Raw genomic sequence first — 21,593 nt, 5'->3', positions numbered from 1 at the left:
CGCTGTAGATTTTTGTGAGCTATTTTAACCCACAGAAAGTTTGTAGAGTAAAAATACAGCCACAGTTCAGATCTTTTAGAGCTGTGGTTTTGGGCAGAACTCACATTGTAAATCTGCTAAAATAAATTTGCCAGAAGGAGGAAAACTATGAATTGTCTCCCAGAGCACATGTCATTTAGATGATTTTATGTATTGATGTACTTTTGTTTAGACTAACAAATTAAATAGCCTGCCTGTTTGTGGTCTTCAGGACACATTACTAAAGTTAATGGAATTTAGTACATTGCTTTTTGCAGGTAACTGCTTTAATTCTAAATGTTTTTCAGTGGGGATTTATACAGGCCAGAAAAAAAATCAAATAAAATAACAGAAGTGTAATTCTTTGTTACTTAATCTTTTATTCCTTTTTATTATGTTCCCTCTAAATTCTGATGATGGAAGAAGGATGCATATGAATTTGAAAGAGCACAGTATGGTGCCACAGAAAATCCTTTTATTTACGTGACAGAAAAGAGAGAATGAAATCCTTTCTGCTTTTATAAAAGGTTAAAGAAAATGACAGTTGGAAAGAATTGTGTTGGTTTGTAAAATAGGGAAATGAACAGAGCCCTATTTGAATGCTTTCGGAGATCATGATCTCAGTAAGAGTTCAGACACTAGTGTGGACCAATTTTATTTACAAATCCAAATTTTTGTTTAACCTTCAGCTAATTATTTGACACTTCATCTACATTGTGAAACTATAGGAGAGGCCTCGTATTTAATACTGTAACGGGTTCCTGTAGGAGCCCAATCTTAATCCTGCCTCTAAACATCATGATGTTGTTTCATGATAGGTAAGCTCTAGATCCAAGGTAGAATTTCTCTATCAATTTTGAAATGAATTGGACAAGAGGTACGTGAATTATGACAACCTAAAAAAGTGTGTTTTCATCAGCATTCAGAAAAATCTAACTTGTAGCAGAAATCGGGGAAGAAGAAGAGGAAAGAGGTGATGGTGGGAGGGTGAGAGAGAATCTAATTTACTGGATTCCCTAGCTATGATCTATTCAACGGGACCAAAGCTGAGTTGAGTTAGTCAAATTTCAAAAATGAATACAAATTGAATTAGTAATGTTACAATGGCATGCTGACTGGTAGCTATGTGCAGCTTGCCTAGAACTCACCAGTGCAAGTCAGGGAGCAGCAGGAGTTAGCTGAGGAAGTTCTTCACTCCCCAGAAAAGCAGAATGAGGGGAATGCCCCTTGAGTATCCTACCTGTATGTCTCCTGCTCTCATTCTGTCAGTCCTCTCCCTCAGTGGACCTGCTGAGGTTTGTAGCTAGAAAGCCTTATCCTGCAGGCTTTTAGGAGATCTGTGAGGCATCTGAAGAGAGCCTGGGGATGGTGGGAGGAGATGGAGGGAATTCCTCCTGTGAAATTTCTGAAGCCCGTGGAAAGTGAGAACCCTGAGTGAGCCTCCCACATTGGCAGCGGCGGCTCCAGCCACCAGCACAGCAAGCGCGTGCCAGGGGTGGCAAGGCTGGGGGAGGGTGGGGCATGCCGGTTTTCGTGCGGGCGGCGTTTCTGCAGCAATTTGGCGGCGGGCACACCAAAGGCGCGGAACTGGCAGATCACTCACAGAACTGCCGCCAAATCCGCGTGACCGGTGGACCTCCTGCAGAAACATCGCCAAAGGCTCCCTGACTGCTGTGCTTGGGGAGGCCAAAATCATAGAGCCGCCCCTGCGCATTGGACCCTCCTCCTCACAAACCTAAGGCTTATTTGTTTTCCTTGCCCCGCCCATATGTCATCACTGGCCTCTCCTGACAAGACTTGTTAGAATCTGAAGACCCTAATTTCTGTTGTATTTTGACTCAGCAGGGTAGGGGCTAGGAGGACTGAGTCTTGCTTGTAGGTGAGTGGCCATGTCAGGACTGTTGCAAAGGTCCCTCAGCTTCCTCTGCATTGTAGACAAGGCTATTGCTGCCAGCACTTCTGTTGTTGTGGATCTGAGTGATCTTGTGGTAAAAATGCTGGCAGCTTTTGACACTATCTGCGCTAGTACTCTGACTACTGCTACAACTGCTGGAGCTGAACTGGTGATAGAAGAACAAGCCTTTTCTTTTTTCCAAAATAACCTAGTGTAAAATACATGTGGCTTTTTTGTGGCAAACACAGCCTTCATTCCGAATTTCTGATGCTTCTGTCTCTCCTGGAGAGGTGATGTTCACTTCAGTCAATGGGTTTCCCACGCATTGAGAAACATTGGGAAATTTTCATATATGACACTCAGTGCTCTTTTCTTAACTGCTTTGGACAGTGAAATAGCTGACAGTGTTGCCATTTAAAATAACATTGTCATCTGGGTTAGCATCCATTGAAATCAGTGGAGCAGCTGATACCTCATAGCCATTGGTTCAGGCTTTTTGCTATTTCAGGCAGACATTGCTTACAGTTGCTTCATGTTTTGAAGACTAATTTTTTACAAGTTTATATCATTGAAATTTTATGTCAGAATGTGGAAGCTTAAAAGATATTCCATTTCTTATATCTATTATAAAATAATAAACTGTAATGCCAAACAAATAGAAAGCTTTCTCTCTGTGTGTGTAATATATGGAGATATACCTATCTTCTAGAACTAGAAGGGACCTTGAAAGGTCATCAAGTCCAACCCTCTGCCTTCACTAGGAGGACCAAGTACTGATTTTTGCCACAGATCCCTAAGTGGCCCCCTCAAGGATTGAACTTACAACTCTGGGCTTAGCAAGCTGATGCTCAAACCACTGAGCTATCACTCCCCCCACTCCTCAGTTGTGCTATGGAAGTAGTCAGATTTATGGAATCCAGCAGTAAGTCCATTTCTCTTTTTAAAGATGAATATGCAGTGAGTAATTAGAGGATTTTGTAATAATGTGGGTTACATGTTACCCAGTCGGACTGATTAGTAAAACTGTACCCCTGTTCATGAATTCTGATGTTTCAAGGATCACAGATGAGTAGGACCCTACCAAATTCATGGTCCATTTTGGTCAGTGTCACGGCCGTAGGATTTTAAAAATCTTAAATTTCATGGTTTCTGTTATTTAAATCTGAAATTTCAGAGTGTTGTAGTTGTAGAGATCCTGACCCAAAGAGGAGTTGCAGAGGGTCACAAGGATAGTGTGTGTGTGGTGAGGTGGTTGCGGTACTGTTGCCCTTACTTCTGTGCTGTTGCTGCTGGTGGTGGCACTGCTTTTAGAGCTGGGCAGCTGGAAAGTGGTGGCTGCTGGCCAGGAGCCCAGCTTTGAAAGCAGAGCTGCTGCCAGCAGCAGCACAGAAGTAAGGTTGGTATGGCATTGTATGATATTGCCACCCTTACTTCTGCACTGCTGCCTGCAGAGCTGGGCCATCAGTCAGCTGCCCAGTTCTGAAGGCAGCAGCACAGAAGTAAGGGTGGTATGATATGGTATTGCCACCCTTACCTCTGTGCTGCTGGCGGGGCTCTGCCTTCAGAGCTGGGCACTTGGCTAACAGCTGCCGCTCTCTGGCTGACCAGCTCTGAAGGCAACACAGAAGTAAGGATGGCAATATCACGACCCTGCTGTAACTTCCTTTTGGGTCATGACCTCCAATTTGAGAAACACTGCTCTCTCCTATGAAATCTGTATAGTATAAGGTAAAAGCACACAAAAGACCCGATTTTCATGGGAGAAGACCAGATTTCATAGTCTGTGACACTTTTTCATGGTCGTGAATTTGATAGGGCCCTACAGATGAGTATATCAAATGTGGCATATTTCTAATCTAAATACTGAGGCAGCTATTTGTAGTTCTTCTGTGAAGAAGCCTGTGTAAAATAATCCTCCAGGTTATCAAAGAAAAATACGTTTTAGTATTTTCTTCCTAGTGATTTGATACCATTTCCTTTGATCTCTGATTTTTAGTAGAGAGAAATGGAAATCATTCCACGGTTGGAATGATATATGAACTTTAATAATTTACAGAGTATCCCAGTCTTCCCAATCAGCTCTTCTCGACAGGTTTCTTTTTTGTTGAAATTACTCAATCTCTTAAATGTGCATTAAGGAAGTTCATGTTTGTTTTAGTGCCCTTATGAAGCATCATGCTTTTTTCATTTTTCTGACAAAACTAGAAATTTAATACGCAGGCACATCTTTCACCTTGTCTTTGGCTTGTGGTGGATACGATTATTTTTACAGTAGTTCACTATTTTTTTGACTTAACCACTGTAAAAATTGAAGTTGGTGCCCAAGTATACAATTAACAATTCTCTTTGAAACAGAAGTATGGGTTCTCCCTGGCTAATCAAATTACTAAAATAAGTCATGAACACATTTTGTTTTCCATATTTTGAAATGGCATGGCTATACTAATTAACTCTTGACTACGATATGTATGCAATTAACACAGACATTATCAGTGTTGCTGAACTGTCTAGATCATAATCATGAATATTTTAGATGTATAGTTTTCAAAGTTAAACTGGGCTTTAACCTTAAGGAAGGGATGGATTTGTTTGTTGCCATGGTTTCTGGCTGACTAAGGGCTTGTCTAGAAGGAGCTGGCAGAGTGCACTAAAGGGTTATGATATGTAAAGCACTCTAATGTGTAGTGCTCTTAACTGCCCTGTGGAAAACCTGCAGGTGCTCTCTAAACAGTATTTAGCTTACGTTAAGGACATACACAAACTGGGTATCTTTTAGAGTGCAGCAACAGGGTCATATCTGCGCTGGTAGAGTGCATCTTATTTAGAGTGCTTTACAAATGACAACCCCTGGTACGCTTTGCAGTGCAGTGTAGACAAGACTTAAAAGATGCTACCGAGCCTTTAAATTAACTTTTGTGTTCTAAATACTTGGATGTGAAATAACATACTTGACTATTTCAGATCTTTAACAAACTACATTAAACTGAGTGGTTACCATCCATTTGCCTCCTGGTACCTTATAAACTACAAGCCTCTCTTCATCACTAGTAATTAGCAAGTAGGTTTATCATTTTGATAAATTTTCAATTTGATATCAGTGAAATTTGCAGTTACGCCATGAAAGCCTTTACAGGTAGCTGTTTTTCAATCAGACCGAGATTTTCTGTAGAACACGAATGGAGAACCCTTCCATGTAAAATAGCATCCTCTAATCTCTTAATCCAAGACTTGGTCATCTGATTTCTCATCTTCATCTTTTTTTATATGCTATGATACTCTTTTTTTTGTTTGTTTGTTTAGAGCTATCTGTGCTGATAATACAATGGTGGTAACTTCTTGAAATGCAAGAAGCCGCTGGCTTTTACAGCGTTTTATACTGAAGGCTGGTCTTCACTACAGGGCGATTGACACTGCTGGAATCGATGCAGCAGGGATCAATTTAGGGGGTCTAATGAAGACACACTAACTTGAAGTTAACCGGAGAGTGCCTCCTGTCTACGTAGCACAGTGAAGACATCAGGGTAAATTGACCTAGGTTATGTCAATTCCAGCTACGTTATTCACATAGCTGGAGTAGCATAACTTAGGTCAACTTACCCATGTAGTGAAGACAAGTCCTGAGATGATAATCAAGAAGACTTTGTAATAATATCCAAAGAGTGTGAGTGTGTTGGGGTGGAAGGAGGAAGTGTGTGATGTCTGTGGTTGGCTTTACTAGTGTTAAGGAGATGTCTGCTGACTCTTGTTGACTTTTGAACAGAGTCAATGATTGATGAAATGGTCAAATTCTGTTTTTCTTAAAAGTTAAATTCTAGGATTGTACCCTTCTGAAGTATTCTCCTTCATCCCAGCGCCAAACTGAGCATGTCATCTTTTAGGTTTTACAGCTGCACCCGCCCTCCTCCTTCTCTGAGAAGTTTGGAATGAAAATACATGTTGGTATGTAGTCATGATTCATATTTTGTTAGATTCCAAAGCCAGAGGGACTATTGTGATCATCTAGTGCAGTGGTTCTCAATTTTTTTTTTTTTTGCGGAGCACTTGAAAATTGCTGAGGCTCTCAGTGCACTACTTAGTGATCTTTCCAAATGTTGTGTGTACCGTTAGCTAACTATTGTAACGTGCTTTGGATAAAAGCCCTATATAAAAAAACCCTTAATAATAAAACTTTTTGTTTTATAAATAAAAGCACACAACTCACATTTTAATATCAATAGCCTTACCTTTCTAATGTGATGGATGTGCCCTCTCTCCCCCACGATGGGAGCCCCTGAGGGTCTCTTCACTGCCAAAGCAGCCACAGAGCTGAGGCTGGGAAGGACGGCCGTCTCTACTCAGCAGCCACAGCTCTGGAGCTGGAGAAAATTGTCTTTTTATCTGCATGTCCCAAATTCCCCCCGCTTCTTACCCCACTGTCTTCCCCCTACAACCTCCTATTCTCTGCAAGGCAATTACCTCATCTTACATGTGCGTCTTCTCCAGGGTCCAGGCACCTAATTAGTGGAGCCACACCTGCATAGCTCCACTAATTTGGTGGGTGGCCCTTCATTCTCTTGTGTGCGGCTGCCCAGGTGCGCACCTTAGAGGAACAGTCCGTGGCCCACCTGAATGGAGCTTGTGGACCACTGGTCGTCCATGGACCACATTTTGAGAATCTCTGATCTCCAGTATAACACAGGCCACAGAACTTCCCCACAATAATTCCTAGAGCAGATCTTTTAGAAGAACATCTAAACTTGATTTAAAAATTATCAGTGATAAAGACTCCACTGTGACTCCTGGTAAATTGTTCCAATGGTTATTTACCCCTACCATTAAAAATGTGTTCCTTATTTCCATTTTGTTTGTCTAGCTTTGACTTCTAGCTATTGGATCATATTATACCTTTCTTTGCTAGATTGAAGAGCCCATTATTAAATATTTGTTCCCCATGGAGACAGTTATAGATAGTACTCATGTCACCCTTTAAACTTCTCTTTGTTAAGATAACTAGAGTGAGCAACTTGAGCCTGAACATAAGGCATATGTTCTAATCCCTTCACCATTCTCATCGCTCTTTGAACCCTCTCCAGTGTATCACCATCTCTCTTGTTTTGTGGGCATCTGAACTGGACATAGTGTTTCAGCTGTGGTCTCACCAGTGCCAAATACAGAGGTAAAATGACCTTATTCTTCCTACTTGCGATTCCCCTGTTTATACATCCTGGGGTTGCATTAGCTCTTTTGGCCACAGCATCACTTTGGGAGCTCATATTCAGCTGATTATTCGCCACAGACCCCAAATCTTATTCTGAGTCACTCCTTCCCAGAATTGAGTCCCTTATTCTGTAGATATGGCCTACATTCTTTGTTCCTAGATATATACATTTCCACTTAGTTGTATTAAAAATGCATATTGTTTGCTTGTGCTCAGTTTACCAGATGATGTAGATTGCTCCGAATCTGTGACCTGTCCTTTTCATTATTTACCATGCCCACAATTTTTGTCTCATCTGCAAATTTTGTCAGTGATGTTTTTATGTTGTCTTTTTCCAGATCATTGATAAATATGTAAAATAGTTAAGGGCAAAAACCAAACCCTGTGGGACCCCACTGGAAACGCACCTATTCAGTAATGATATCCTGGGTAAAAATACATTTTGAGACCTATCAGTCAGTTTTTAATCTATTTAATGTGGCCTTGTAAATTTGAGGTAATTTGTATGGTACCAAGTCAAATGCCTTACACGCGTCTAAGAACATTATATTATTACCTTTATTAACCAAACTTCTTGTCTAACTAGAAAATATCAAGTTAGTTTGACAAGATCTATTTTTCATAAACCCATGATGATTTGCATTAATTACATTACTCTCCTTTAATAATCAAGGCCCATATTAGTGATCCCTGGCAACATATGGAGGAGCTATCAGGCTAACAGACCTACAATTACTCTGTCATCCCATTTTCCTTTTTTTAAAATTGGGACGTTAGCTTTTTTCCAATCTCCTGGATCTTACCAAGTGCCTCATGACTTATTGAAAACCAGAATTAATGCTCCAATGAGCTACTCAGCCAGCTCTTTAAAAAAAAAAAAACTCTTGGATGCAAGTTATCAGGGTGTCACATCACTTTCATTTTGCTGCTGCTTAAAAAGTTTGTGCTGCACCATGGCACTTTGCTGGCAAGGAAAGGTAATCTGTTAATAGGGATCTAAATAACAGGAAAGTGAAATACCCAAGATACTGATCATTTTCAGTGTTGTTCAGAAATTGTTGTACACACTGAAGGCAGCATGATCTAGCGAATAGCACACTAGTCTGGGACTTGGAAACCCCTAGGTTCTGTTCTTTTCTCTGCCACTCGCCTACTGGGTGATCTCTCTGTGACTCAGTTCCCCATCTGTAAAATGGGATTAAAGATATTGAATTCCGTTGTAAAACACTTGAAGATCTAGTAATGAAAAGAGCTAGGTATTGTTGTTTGTTAAATTTTTGGGCCTCAGTTATAAGAACCTTGTCAATTCACCCTGCTGTGTGAAACAACAAACACCAATGTGATCTGGAGGCAGACTCAAAAATGGTAAGGGGATGTGTGCTGGGGAGATTATTTGGAAATCTCTTCCTTCATCCTAAAGCAAAAATTGGATTGGAATAGGTACGCACTGTAGCAGCTTAGAGGCAGGGAGGAAGGGATTGTTTTCATAACAGACAGGTTTTTTTTCTTTCCTGTACTGCTTCACAGAATAGAAATGAGCATGTGATGCAAGGCATGCCTTTGTGTGTGAATGCAAGTGAGCTTGAGGGCAAATGAAAACCTCCATTTGTATTTGTATATGAAAAACTTGTTTCCCTGAATCATAGCAACTGCAGTATCATGAGTACTTGAGTCAACCTCTAAATGTGGGGGCCAGTTTTGGGGCGAGGAATCATACATGCTTGATAGTGCAAATATCTGATGTGATGTGATGGAAAGACAGTTGTGAGGGGCAGAAGGAAGGCTGTTAAGGCTTTTTGCTACAGTCCTAGCCCAGAACTTTCATGGGAGATCTGTCTTCCATTTTGGGCTCACCACTTGGTGTCTGGTTAATTTTTCAACCTCCTAATATTTAGAGTGCTGCTCAACACAGATTCTTAGATCTATCCATACTCCCTGCTGGCAGGTGATCTATCCATACTCCCTGCTGGCAGGTGATACCCTCTGATGCTGATGTTCGACATCTGTTTCCATTGTATTCTTGCCAAAGCTTGCTTTCAGTTAGTAACATTGTGGTTAATGTATCTGCTGATTCTTTCATTTCAAACAACTGATTCATCTCCTGTCACGTGGTTTCATTGCACAGTCAGCATCTTGAGGATGATTTCAGCTGTGAAGAGTTTCAGTATGGAGTTATTTAAAGAGAAGTTCTAGACAGAAGGATGTTTATAGAACATATGGCAGTCTCTGAAAGCACTGGTTTATAAGGTGTTTAGAATGTCTTGGAGATTCATATGATATCTGAATGTAAGATGCATATATATAAATGGCCAAACAGAAACTTTCAGATATTTAGTTTTATGTAAATGTCCTATTAATATAAAATGACATCATTACAGGAAAAATAATTTAAAAATGGAGGAATTTCTAAATAAAGCTCCACCATTTTTAACTGTGCCCCAGTGAATAGTTATGATATAACAACCGTAAGATTTTTTGTTGTGGTTGTTGACTATATGTATCAAATAGAGTCTACACAATTACACATGCGACTCCTTTCAGCAATTACACAGGCATTGTGTGGTGGTGGTATTAATTGTTGTTCATTGTTTGTATTCTAGTAACACCTAGATGGTTCAAGTAGACAGGAGGGCCATGGCACCAGGCACTGTAAAGACATATTGGGCTGGCTCACAATAGGATAACAAATGTATTTTAAAAATGTGTTAGCTAACATATTTTAGCTAGCACATTTTAAGTGTCTTGTGTAGTCCGTGTAAACTGTATTTTAAAAACGTCGGTGGAAGCTGGGGTTCATCTCTATCATATCAGCTAACACATATTAAAATATACCTTCTCCTGTCTACAAAAGTGTTAACATGTGTTAATTTAAATAGAGCTGGTTGAAAATTTTTCATTTTTTTAAATGAAAAAGGGGCCAAAGTTTTATGAAAACTTTTCCCATTTTTGACCAGCTGAAGTTAACATGGCGCCCCCGTGTTACCCAAAGTGTTATAAAACTACATATATCTTTTATCTTAGTCTGGACAAGCTTCTAGTGAATGTCAGTCACTGCCTCAAAGAGTTTTCAATTTAAAACCTCTCACGTCTTGAGTTTGTTGTGTGTTGAATTACTCAAGAGATTTTTGTTTTAATCTCCCAAACCTCTGTACATATAACCATTCACATAATTGCTGACTTGCATGGATAAGCAGAAGTTATTGATTCCAGTTCATTTGAACAGTTACCACCTTGGACTGAAGTTTCAATAATTAATAACAGTGTTCTCCTATTTCCAGGTGCCTACTGATGGAAATGCTGGCTTGTTGGCAGAGCCCCAAATTGCCATGTTTTGTGGCAAACTCAATATGCATATGAATGTTCAGAATGGAAAATGGGAATCTGACCCCTCAGGGACCAAGACCTGCATTAGAACAAAAGAAGGGATTCTGCAATATTGCCAGGAAGTAAGTTCCTAGTTTAACAGATAACTTAATGTTTTTTTCAGACATGTAAATAGAACTTTTGCTTAAGGGTTGAATCCACTAGCCTCTTGCTCTTCTCCCTTCTTGCCTTGCCCTTTCATCCAGTTTGAGAAGGGTCTCTCCAAAGCCTGTCAACCCTGCTCCAAGCAGTGGCTGAAGAGTCTGTTTGAGAGTAGTGTAAGTCAGTCCTCCTGCTGGTGCTAATTGCATTCTCTGTACAATGAACTAATTGTTTGCAAAGCTCTTTGAAGAAGTGCTGTTTATTAATATTAATATCCAAGTTCCTGCTAGGCACATTTTGAAGAGTTGAGTTGTGATAACCTTAATGTCATTGGAGCATTCCACAAATGTACATCAGATCAACCCACAGCTATTGGTTTCTGTGGCACAATGAATCGTTTGAGGATTTTTTAGTAGAAAGTTTGCGCTGCAAATGAGGTCACAACAAATGGTTGGGTGTTGGAGAGCAGAAACTTATTGTCCACTCGCTCAAGTCCTGTGAACAGATTGTGTATCTAATTTTGTTTATCCCGATGCTGCGATAATATGATAACCTTGCACCTGTGTGTGACAAGTGGAAGAGAAAATGTGCTTTTCATGCCATGACAGAAAAGAGCACAGATTGAGCTGCTGTTTTAATCCTTCTGCCTTCTCATCCAGACTTCTTTTTTTTTAAACACAGGCCACTGCCTTTCCCAAAAATATATATATATATTTCAGAGCTGCTATCGTACCTCCTAAATGTCACTCTAATTCTTTCCAAAAATCCCTCTCTAAAAAGCAAAATATTTCAGTATTTGAATTTTCTTCAGTACCCTGATCCATATCTACCTACCTGTCAGGTGTCCTTTCTACTCCTTGCAGTGTTTTTTTTGTTCTTGTGGCTTTTGGGTCACATATGTAATTCTGCAAGGTGTTTGGGTTTTGGATTTTTTTCCTTGCAAATGTAATGCCATGACAACAATACTGATTTTTCACTCCTAGCGCTCTCCTCTGTACCAAAATCAGTATTAAAATGATTCATGAAATTTGTTTAGACAATGTAACTATTTATCCTCTGTCAAGGTCTCACAAATGATTTGGCTTTGAAAAGCATGGGCTTCGTACCTGTGTTTTCAAAAGGCATCTTTGTCGTTTGTTCGCTTCCTTGGGACTTGTATATAACCAGTTTTTATGTATAATGAAACTATGAAAAGAAATTAAAAAAAAAAATAAGGAAACAAACGTCAGAAAATGGAACTTCCTCAGATATTGCCCATTGGGATAAAAGTCCGTGGAAGTATTAAGACTTAAAAAATAAACCAAACAAAAAACATTACTTTTTAAAATCAGATAACAGAAGTAATACAATTAGAAAATTTCAGGGCATAAACCTGTAGTGGCCTGATGTTCTAGTTACGTATGCTAAAAGAGCTAATGAAAGGATAAAAATAAAAAAAATGGAAAGTATAAGATAATAAGAATGAAAACAAACTGCATTTTGATGTCCAGTGTTGTAGAATATATCAAAGGGAATTTTTAATTAAAAACAACTAGAAGACAAAAGTAAAGGGGAGGAAAAATTCTCCAGAAATGCTATGTCTCATGGAGAATAGAATTGTACCAGACCGTGATGGATAACAAAATGTAGTCTTTATGTTTAGTGTCTGGAGAAACGGGGCCAAGACAGTGGGAAAGCTATGCTGTATGTTTTAGAATCTTGTGCAAAGTCGCTGTGTGTATTTCTTGCTATACCTATCCCATGCCCCATAAGAGGTAAATTTAAATCCAGAGTGCTCTCATCGCTAGCATTCTGGTCCCAGGGACTAGGTAATTGGACTGTAAGAACTCAGCTCTCAGGAGTAGTGGGGGTGCTAGCTAGAAAATTTGCATCCTGAATGTGTGCGTGTAGAGACCCCATGCCAGAGCAGTGCCTGGACCCTGTTCAGACTCTGGAGGCTTAATTAAGCATTTGGATCCTCTCACAGCAATCTGCTGAGTGTCTAAAAGTGAGGGTTCAAGTATATCTAAGACAAGGCCATAAACTAAACCCCAGGCTTCTGCTGCTGCTGCTGGATACTAAGTAACACTTCAGCACTTGAATTTCTAGATCGTATTTCATGTCTATGACACGGTCCAAACTTGCCTGTGAATGTTTTGGGAGGGTACTCTGAATTAGAAGCTGCTGCTCTGCTGGAAATCTTGTTTGAGAGAGAGAGAGAGAGAGAGAGAGAGAGAGAGAGTGTGTTTTACAGTGGCCCTGGCCATGATCACAGCATTATTGTGCTGGGTGAGGTACAAATACATAGTGAGAGGTAGTCTCTGTCCCAGGGAGCTTGCAGTCTAAATAGACAGACAAAAGGCGGATTGGGGAAGAGAAAGGTGAAGTGACTTGCCCGGGTCGTTGCAGCAGATCAGTGTTTTAGCTAAGAATAGAATCCTGGTCTCCTTTGCTCCAGACTGATGTCTTATAGAATCATAGAATGTCAGGGTTAGAAGGGACCTCAGGAGGTCATCTAGTCCAACCCCCTGCTCAAAGCAGGACCAATCCCCAGACAGATTTTTGCCCCAAATCGCCCCTCAAGAATTGAACTCACGACCCTGGGTTTAGCAGGCCAATGCTCAAACCACACTGGACTATGTTACCTCATTATCCTCCTATCCTAATTCCAAGCCCCTCTGGCTCCAGCAGTGGTAGACTGGTAGTGGGAGGCAGCTGGTGGTTTCCTTGCCTCATATGAGCATGGTGATGGTAGGGATAATAAATGCATGCCGCTTAAAGGGTAAGCAAGGGTTCTGCTGGCACTTTAGAAAATAGTGGAGGGGAATGTAAACCCTGCCTTCTGCTAAAGTGGGGCAAGTTAGGCTTTCAACCTGCCCCTGAGAAGTCATCTGCTGGCTGTTCCACTCCATTCCCCTTCTTTCCTTATAAAGTGGTGGACTTAACCTGCTAGTGGAGGAAGGATGAGCAATGGGGAAGGAAAAACCCTAGGCCAACCCACTGAGACACTGTCCATGACCTGGACCTGCAACAGAGACGAAGGTTTCATATCGCTCTGCTACCTCCGGGTCGTATACTACCCTGGGAGCTGACAGGTGCATGGGTGCAAATAGCTAACCTGGAGTGGGAGGCCAATGTATATTTTACAATTTTTAGAGCTGGTCCAAATATTTGGAAAATATTTTTTATCGAAGTGTAGCTACTTTTTCTTGAAAAACTTGAAAAATGTAATGAAAAAATTTAAAAAATCATGAAATTTATCAACTGTTCTCAACATTTTAATTAAAAACATTGAGCAAATGATTATAATTGATAAAATGAAAACTAATGGTTTACTAGAAAACCAACTCAGTCTAGTGAAAAGAGAAATGAGAAGCTCAGATAAACGAAATGGTATAATAGAGAAGATCTGAAGAGAAGTGATAGTAAATATAGAAATGTAAGCTAGACTCACTGTTCAGCTCCTGACTGGAAGCCCTTATTTCCTGACACTCCAATGTTCTTTGTTTCCCTGAGGAGGTGACTTATAGGTGAGATTCTCTTTTCTTTTGTCCCTTTTCCTTCTGCTGATTAAATAGCAAGGCACTACTGCAAATCAGACACGGGAACTGGGCACGCTTTCCGTTTTTCTGTTAGCAGGGAAGCAATAAAGCATCAATGCCTATGTGTGCTACATTTTACACATGAACGGTGTACCCACAATAATATAATCTCCGTTCAGAGTCCTTTTGCCAGACGAAACCTGCTTTCTTCTGTCTGTTGCCCATGCTGCTCTCCTACCTAATGAACTGATGCTTCTTTTGGGGTGCATCTTCCACTAATGTAGATGGAGACCATTTCTTCTTTGTCAGTCAGACTGGTGGTAACCAGTCTTGGATTTAGTTGTTTGTGGTCAGTTCTGTCTTCTCTTGGCATACAGGCAGCTTCCATAGATGTTCTTCTGCCTCACTATGAGCAGCTGATCCTGGTACTTCTCTGATGAAGCACCATCTTTCTTTCAGGTCTCAGCAGAGATTTGGAGTGACACAGTGAAAATGAGGGCAAAGGCAATTTGCTCATGGAAAAAGCTGTCCCTCAGGTGCTGCTCCCCTGAAATCTTCAACAGCATGTCTGTTCTGCCCATTCTCTCTCTTCCTTTCTGCTCATGCTGTGATCTTGCTGTGGTGGCTCTATGCCAGGCATGAATACGAGTGGCTAAAATCTAAATGAACACGCTCTACTAAAGCAGATCACCAAAGGTTCAGTGTAACAGCTTACAAATACTTCTAGATACCCAACAAGATAACTTATAAAAAGAATCCAGGCATCAGGCAGGGGTTCGCAAGATTATGTATTGGAAGTAGTCCTCTCACCTCTCCTTGTCTCCTCATCTTGGAGTGGCAACCTGGATCAAGGGGGCCTGTGTTGCCTTCCTGTTTTCCTCCATAAAGGAATCTTTGATTTGTCCTCCAAAAGAACTTCTCAAAAACTCTCCCCCTCCTCAGCAGGTGGGCTCCCTGGCTCCATCTTTTGTTGCTCTTCTCTGACAGAGGAGCAGGAAAAATCTCACTTTAATTTTCCTCCTCTTAGATGCAGAGTGCTCTGGAGAGGGCGAGCTAGTGGGTTGGTTCAGATAAGAGTCTGTCTTGGGGTCCCCTTTGCTACCTATTTTCTATTCCTTACAAAACTCGGGGAGGATCAACCCAGAACAATGTTACTTGTTCTCCCATATAACAACATCTCTTTTCTGTCAGGTAGAACAGGAGTCTTCAGAGGATGAAATGGAGAGATCACAAGGTTCCTCATAGGCAAAATCAATTATCTGTTTATTGGGCAGGTGGTGGAAATGGGCTGTGCCTATCCTTTTTATAAACCCACCTTGCCCAAAATATCTTCAAACTCTGAAGCTTGACACCAATAACCATAGTTTCTGGCTGTCAAATCCGTAAATGGGCTGGGGGCTTCTCATTTTAAGTTCTCAGATCTCCCTCTGAAGACTGATATGTTCCTTCACGACCACCTGGATGGGAAGGTGGAAGGGGCTATTAATTGTCTATTTGAACTGTGGGACACTCAGCTTGCTGCTTGAAGCCTTGCCTCCTATACCTCTTAAGCAACCATCTAGCAGTTCACAGGATCTAAGAGGACAAAGCTGACTGTATCTTTGTACGAAGGAACCACTTGGAATGCCTCATGGCTGTCAGTGCAAAAAGGTGTGGGGACAGGAAGCACCTTGAAAAAAACCCCAGAGACTCAAGCCTAGAGAGTACACTGGGGAAGGGAATTCATTCAGGTGTTGTTTGTTTTCTCCATAGATTTGTGATTCTAGTGTGCTTTTTATGAGTAAAGTAAGGTATGGTTGCACATGTGTTTGAGAAATTTCTTTGTGAGCCTTGTGTTCTTTCCTTAAACAGAATCTCGAATGCCCATGAAGGTGGACCTCTAGAGAGGGCTTGCCTTAATTACGAGGGGGGCTGGAAAGGTCAGCACTGGTGTCAGGGATGAGGGTAGTTGGACTTGCAGGGTCCTACTTCCCAAGGAAGGGGGCCAGATGAGGAATCTGAACCCTGGAGCTTGCTTGAGAGGCCAGAACTAGAGACAATATAGAGTGCTAGACACTGTGCAGAACCAGGTGGCTGGAGAGCATGTGGGATTACAAGACTGGTAACTGTCTACTAGAGAAGACTCAGCAAGGGCTGTAGCACATATGCCCTAAGTTCGACAGAAGGGTGCACCAGGGCAGTAATGGCAGTTTAGGTTGACTTTGGCATCTAGACATAAAGGTGGCAGGACGGAAGAGGGTGAGGGTTGCAAAGGCAGAAAGAGGGAGAAAAACAACAAGGAAGTGTACTCCTCTGTCTTTAATATGTTGATTTTCTCTCTTATCTTTTTAGAGTGTGAACTTTTAGGGACAGGGACTGTTGGTGTGTTTTTTAATATTTGAGCAGCACTTAGCACATTTAAGGTGCTACCAAACTGTAAGATTCCTATTTATGAAATGGAAGATGCTTGGATGATAAGTAAAGTCTAATTAAACCGTGTTAATTTTTCTATGCCATTTTAACACCCACAGAACTACAGTAGATTGTGCAGGTTTGAGAATGGAGAAAGATGTCATTCTCTTATCTCTTTTGGAGCAGAGTAGCATAAGACACCACATTATTTTGTTGAGAGTTAGCAGATAAAGCTGGTTACTCTTCCCATATCAGTTATTTACTGCAAAGTTTTTTAATTTTATTGCATCTTGGTGGAATGAGAAATATTTGCAGAAGTGTAAATAATCAGTTACATCTGTTATCACTAAATAATTTATCTACTACAAATAATTTCCTCACTACCATATAACGGTATCCCTTATTGGGCATAGGCCTCATCTGCTGTTAATCTGCAAATCAGAGTGGTATAAGCAGTAGAACAGTACTGTATCAACATGAATTAATGCAAGACGGATGGTAATACCTGTACAAGTGCCAGAATAGTTAATGTTGTGGACATAGAACTGCCATATCAAATTGGGCTATTAGTTGCTCTAGTTCTGTCTCTGACAGCATACAGTACCAGTAGCTTCATAGGAATGATCAAAAAATCCTGCAGTAGGTAGTTATGGAATAACTTGTCCACGGGGAAAACTTCTTACTGCATTAATTTGTTTGGCTTGAAGCGTGAAGAGACAGCTGCTCTTTCATTGTGGGGTCAACTTAATGTCCCCATGTACAGATGTTGAAGATGGCAGCTGCAAGAACCTCTGAACAGGCAGATTATTTTGTTGAAGAAGCTATGTTTTAGTACTCACATGCAAAACCAGTTGGCTGCAATCTTGAAAGTGTTTCAGGGCTTTAAGAATCCTTGCAAAATTCTGCCTTTAGGAAAATATGTATATATTCACAAAGGGGGAGTTAATTTTGAGTGGCTTCTGTTCCTATAGAAAAGGATTTACTAGAAAAAGGATTCAGGCAGAACATTCATTTTACTTTACTAACAATATTGAAAATAGCCTCTGTGTTCTGTATCTTATTTCCAGTAATTGCAGTACACTATAAATACAGCTCATAGGACTGAGTTAATTTTGCTCTTTGTACTGAACTTGTTGTTCATACTGTGTTGTAAAGATGACATGCAGGATGGTAACAGATAAATCCAGTTTTGTCTAGGACATGATTTCATTCAATTAGTTCATGTTAGAATGCTCATTTTCATATTAAGTTTGATTTTTCTAACTAAATGTGCACTGAGTTGAGCAGAATGCAAAGGAATCTTTCTGAAAATCAAGCTTTTCAAGAGTAAGCCAAAAATTTATGGTAAATTTCCTTTAGGTGGTCAAGTGGATGGAGCATAGAACTGGGAGTCGGGAGACCTGGGTTCTGCCCCTTAAGCTTCAAATGCAACTGACCTGCTGTGTGATTTTCAGCTTGTCTCTTAGGGCACATGAATACCAACAGGTTCTATTAACTTTAATGGGCGATGGAGTGCCCAGCATATCTTAAGGTCCCTTAACTATTTGGTTTACTCCTCTATAAAATGGTGAGATTTGCCTGCCCTTTGTAAACCACTGAGATCCATGAAGGCAGTATATAGATGTTGTCTATTCCTGCAGTAGTCGTCCTCAGAAAATCAATATTTACCAGCTGTAACTGCACTCTGCAATATCTTAGCATTATTTTCTTATATATTTGGAGTAGGAAATAACTCCATCTTTCATGTCACTGGTATAGCTGTTGATAAAATAATCATCTTTGTAAATGGAGATGACGTGTTTTATATATTTAGTCCAACCTGCCTTCTTGGTATTTCTCATGAATCCTACCACTGTACAGTTCAGGTAGCAAAACATAATTAAAATAACACAATTTCTCTTTTGAACGGATTACATTCTCCACTTTTCTGTGTTTATAACATTCTTAAATGGTCTTCGATTTGTTTCTGGAGAAATAAGTGACATAAAACTTCAGGCCAGGTCCAGCACATCTTTGAATTGAGCAATAGTTCTTAAAGAATGACGAGCCATTAACTGACAACAGTAGTCTTTAAGCTAGTGTACAGTCCAATCACTCACACACAAACAGTGCTTCCATACCACCTTTTCCTTTGGTAAGGAACTAAAAGGACCATCAAACATACCTCTGCTTCCCCTTTCCCTTGCTATTTACCTATCATACCGAGGTAATCCTGCTGTGCTCATCACTGTGGTAGCTAACACCTTCCAAAATTGTATAAATGAATATTAGTGGTCTCTTCAGTGTCCTCTCTTTTACACTCCCTATCCAGGGACAGGTAGAAATTGTATTCAAAATAATAGCCATTCAGTTAAGAGACAGACATTCTTTTTTTGCTAAGTGTGAAACTGCACGTTTAAAGGAGGCAAAACTGATACCTCAGATTTTTGCTGAGGAAAGCCATAACCAACTGGAAAGTTGAGAGTAAACCTCTCACCCCTAGATTTTTGGTAGTGCCAAACATCCATTTTAACAAATACCAGTTCTTCTTCGAGTGATTGCTCACATCCATTCCAGGTAGGTGTGTGCGCCGCGCATGCACGTTCGTCGGAAACTTTTTACCCTAGCAACTCCAGTGGGCCGGCAGGTCGCCCCCTGGAGTGGCGCCGCCATGGCGCTCGATATATACCCTTGCCGGCCCACCCGCTCCTCAGTTCCTTCTTACCGCCGTGTCGGTCGTTGGAACTGTGGAGCGCGGCATAGCTGTCCTCCACGTCCCTAGCTCTCCTTGTTAACTACCGTTATTATTACAGTTGTTAGTAGATCGTTAAGTATAGTTAGTTAATTAGTTGTAGTGTAAATAGTATTGTATATAGTTGTTCGCCGGTCTGGGCTGTAGCCCTTCCCGGCACCCGGCACCGGGCTCATGCCTGGTTCGCCGGGCTTTAAGCAGTGTGCGGCCTGTAAAAAGCCTATGCCAACCAGCGACCCCCACGACGCTTGTCTGAAGTGCCTGGGGGAATCGCACAGGTCGGACAAGTGCCGCATTTGCAAGGCTTTTAAGCCCAGGACAAAGAAGGAGAGAGACCAGAGACTCAGGACTCTCCTAATGGAGGCGGCGCTTGACCCAGCAGCTTCACAGGCCGTGATCTCGGCGCCGGTACCGGATCGCACCGGCACCGGGAAGACTCCCCGGCACCGACCTTCCCCGGCACCGGGTGCAGAGGCGAGACCGTCAACGTCTGCTACTCCAGCCAGGCAGACCCGAATGGAGCGCCCGGCATCGACATCGGCCGCGGCACTACCGGCACCGTCGACTCCGGGCCCGGTGGGTCCGTCGAGTCCGGTGCCGCCAAGCTCCCCCAGAAGATCTGGGGTTGAGCTATTGGTCCCATCCACTCCGGAGACCTTCGCCTCGGCACGGGACCTTATCGCCCTAACTGAGTCTACTCAGCCGCCACCCCCGGTACCTCCGGTGCGGGTAGCATCTAGGGGCAAGCCCATGATGACGGCACCGTCTCGGGACTCGCGCTCGCGATCCAGGTCCCGACACCATGGTCGCTCGAGATCCCGCCGCCGCTCGCAGTCCCAGCACCGCTCCCCTCGGCGGTACCGGTCGCACTCGCGGCACCGATCGACCTCCAGACGGTCACGGTCTGACTCCAGCCGTCGATACCGGCACCGTGACTCTAGGAGCCAGTCTCGCCATCACTCACCGCGCCGGTCGACCTCCCGGCACCGATCTGGTGGCAGGTCCCGGTCCCGGTCGACCTCCCGGCACCGCGTCGGTGGCAGGTCCCGGTCCCGATCCCGGCACCGAAGCAGCGGCCGGTACCGTTCCAGATCCCGGCACCGAGACAGAACCCGGTCCCGATCCCGGCGCCGCTATGACTCCCGGTACCGATCCCCGGCACCGAGAAGATCTTCGGTGCCGACCCGCGCAGACCCTTATCAGCCGGGGTCGGCCCCGCCATGGCCTTCTAGGCAGCCGTCGGTGTCGTCTCAAGCAGACAGCGTGTATGCGCTGGGCACCGACAGGCAGGCGGCATTGTTTCAGGACCCTCCGCAACAGGACCAGGGTCCGCAGCAGTGGGGGTTTTGGACCCCCTGGGCATACCATCAAGCCCAGGGCCCCCAACAGCTTCCTGCTAGGCCTGCAACGGCGGAACACAGGGTGCCAGAGGCTTCGTTGTCTCGCCCCCCTCCCTCCCCGAATGGAGAGGAAGGATCGAAGCAGCAAGACCCTGCTCTTGCTCCTGAGACAGAGGCGAGGGCTGAGGGGGACCCCCCACTGGACACATTCTTGCCGGGGGTCTCCTCATCCTCCTCCCCCGACGAAGCGGTGGCTGGCACCTCCTCCAGTAGCCCTCCTCCGCTGGATCTCAGGGCGCACCAAGACCTCCTTAGGCGAGTAGCTCAGAATCTGAGCCTGCAAGCCGAGGAGGTCTCTGAGATCGAGGACCCTATCGTCACCATCCTCTCATCTGATGCTCCCACCAGGGTGGCCCTACCCTTCATTAGGACGATCCAGGCCAACGCCAATACAATCTGGCAGTCACCGGCCTCCATCCCCCCTACGGCGTCGAGGGGAAGTACATGGCCCCCTCCAAGGGCTACGAGTACCTCCACGTCCACCCGACACCGTGTTCCCTGGTGGTGCAGTCGGTGAACGAGAGGGAGCGCCATGGACAGGAAGCTCCAGCCCCCAAATCCAAGGAGGCCAGGCGTATGGACCTCCTCGGCCGCAAGGTCTATTCGGCTGGGGCCCTTCAGCTCAGGGTTTCAAATCAACAAGCCCTGCTCAGCAGATATGCTTTCAACTCGTGGGTGGCAGCGGACAAATTCAAAGAGTTGCTGCCACAGGAGGCCCGCCAAGAATTTGCGGCCATTCTGGACGAGGGCAAGAAGGTTGCACGAACCTCATTGCAAGCTTCTTTGGACGCTGCAGACTCGGCTGCCCGCACCCTCGCCTCGGGGGTAACGATGCGCCGTATCTCCTGGCTTCAGGTCTCTGGCCTTCCACCGGAGCTCCAATACACCATCCAGGACCTCCCGTTCGAAGGCCAGGGCCTGTTTTCAGAAAAGACAGACCCCAGACTTAAGAGTCTCAAAGACAATCAGGTATCAG

General features: G+C 43.1%; 1 protein-coding gene across 5 annotated transcripts in view; it reads left to right on the top strand.

Moving 5' to 3' along the window:
- APP (amyloid beta precursor protein) overlaps positions 1-21,593 on the top strand; it is a 353,581-nt gene that overhangs the window by 75,020 nt on the left and 256,968 nt on the right. For all 5 annotated transcript variants that reach the window (XM_050958058.1, XM_050958047.1, XM_050958026.1 and 2 more), the window contains exon 2: positions 10,388-10,555. In XM_050958058.1, coding sequence (XP_050814015.1) covers positions 10,388-10,555 — 168 coding nt within the window. The remainder of the gene's footprint in view (positions 1-10,387; positions 10,556-21,593) is intronic.

Source organism: Gopherus flavomarginatus, chromosome 1 (assembly GCF_025201925.1).
Source record: "Gopherus flavomarginatus isolate rGopFla2 chromosome 1, rGopFla2.mat.asm, whole genome shotgun sequence".
Lineage (NCBI taxonomy): Eukaryota > Metazoa > Chordata > Testudines > Testudinidae > Gopherus > Gopherus flavomarginatus.
The sequence above is the reverse complement of the archived record's forward strand: the minus strand, read 5'-3'. Positions and strand labels throughout refer to the sequence as shown.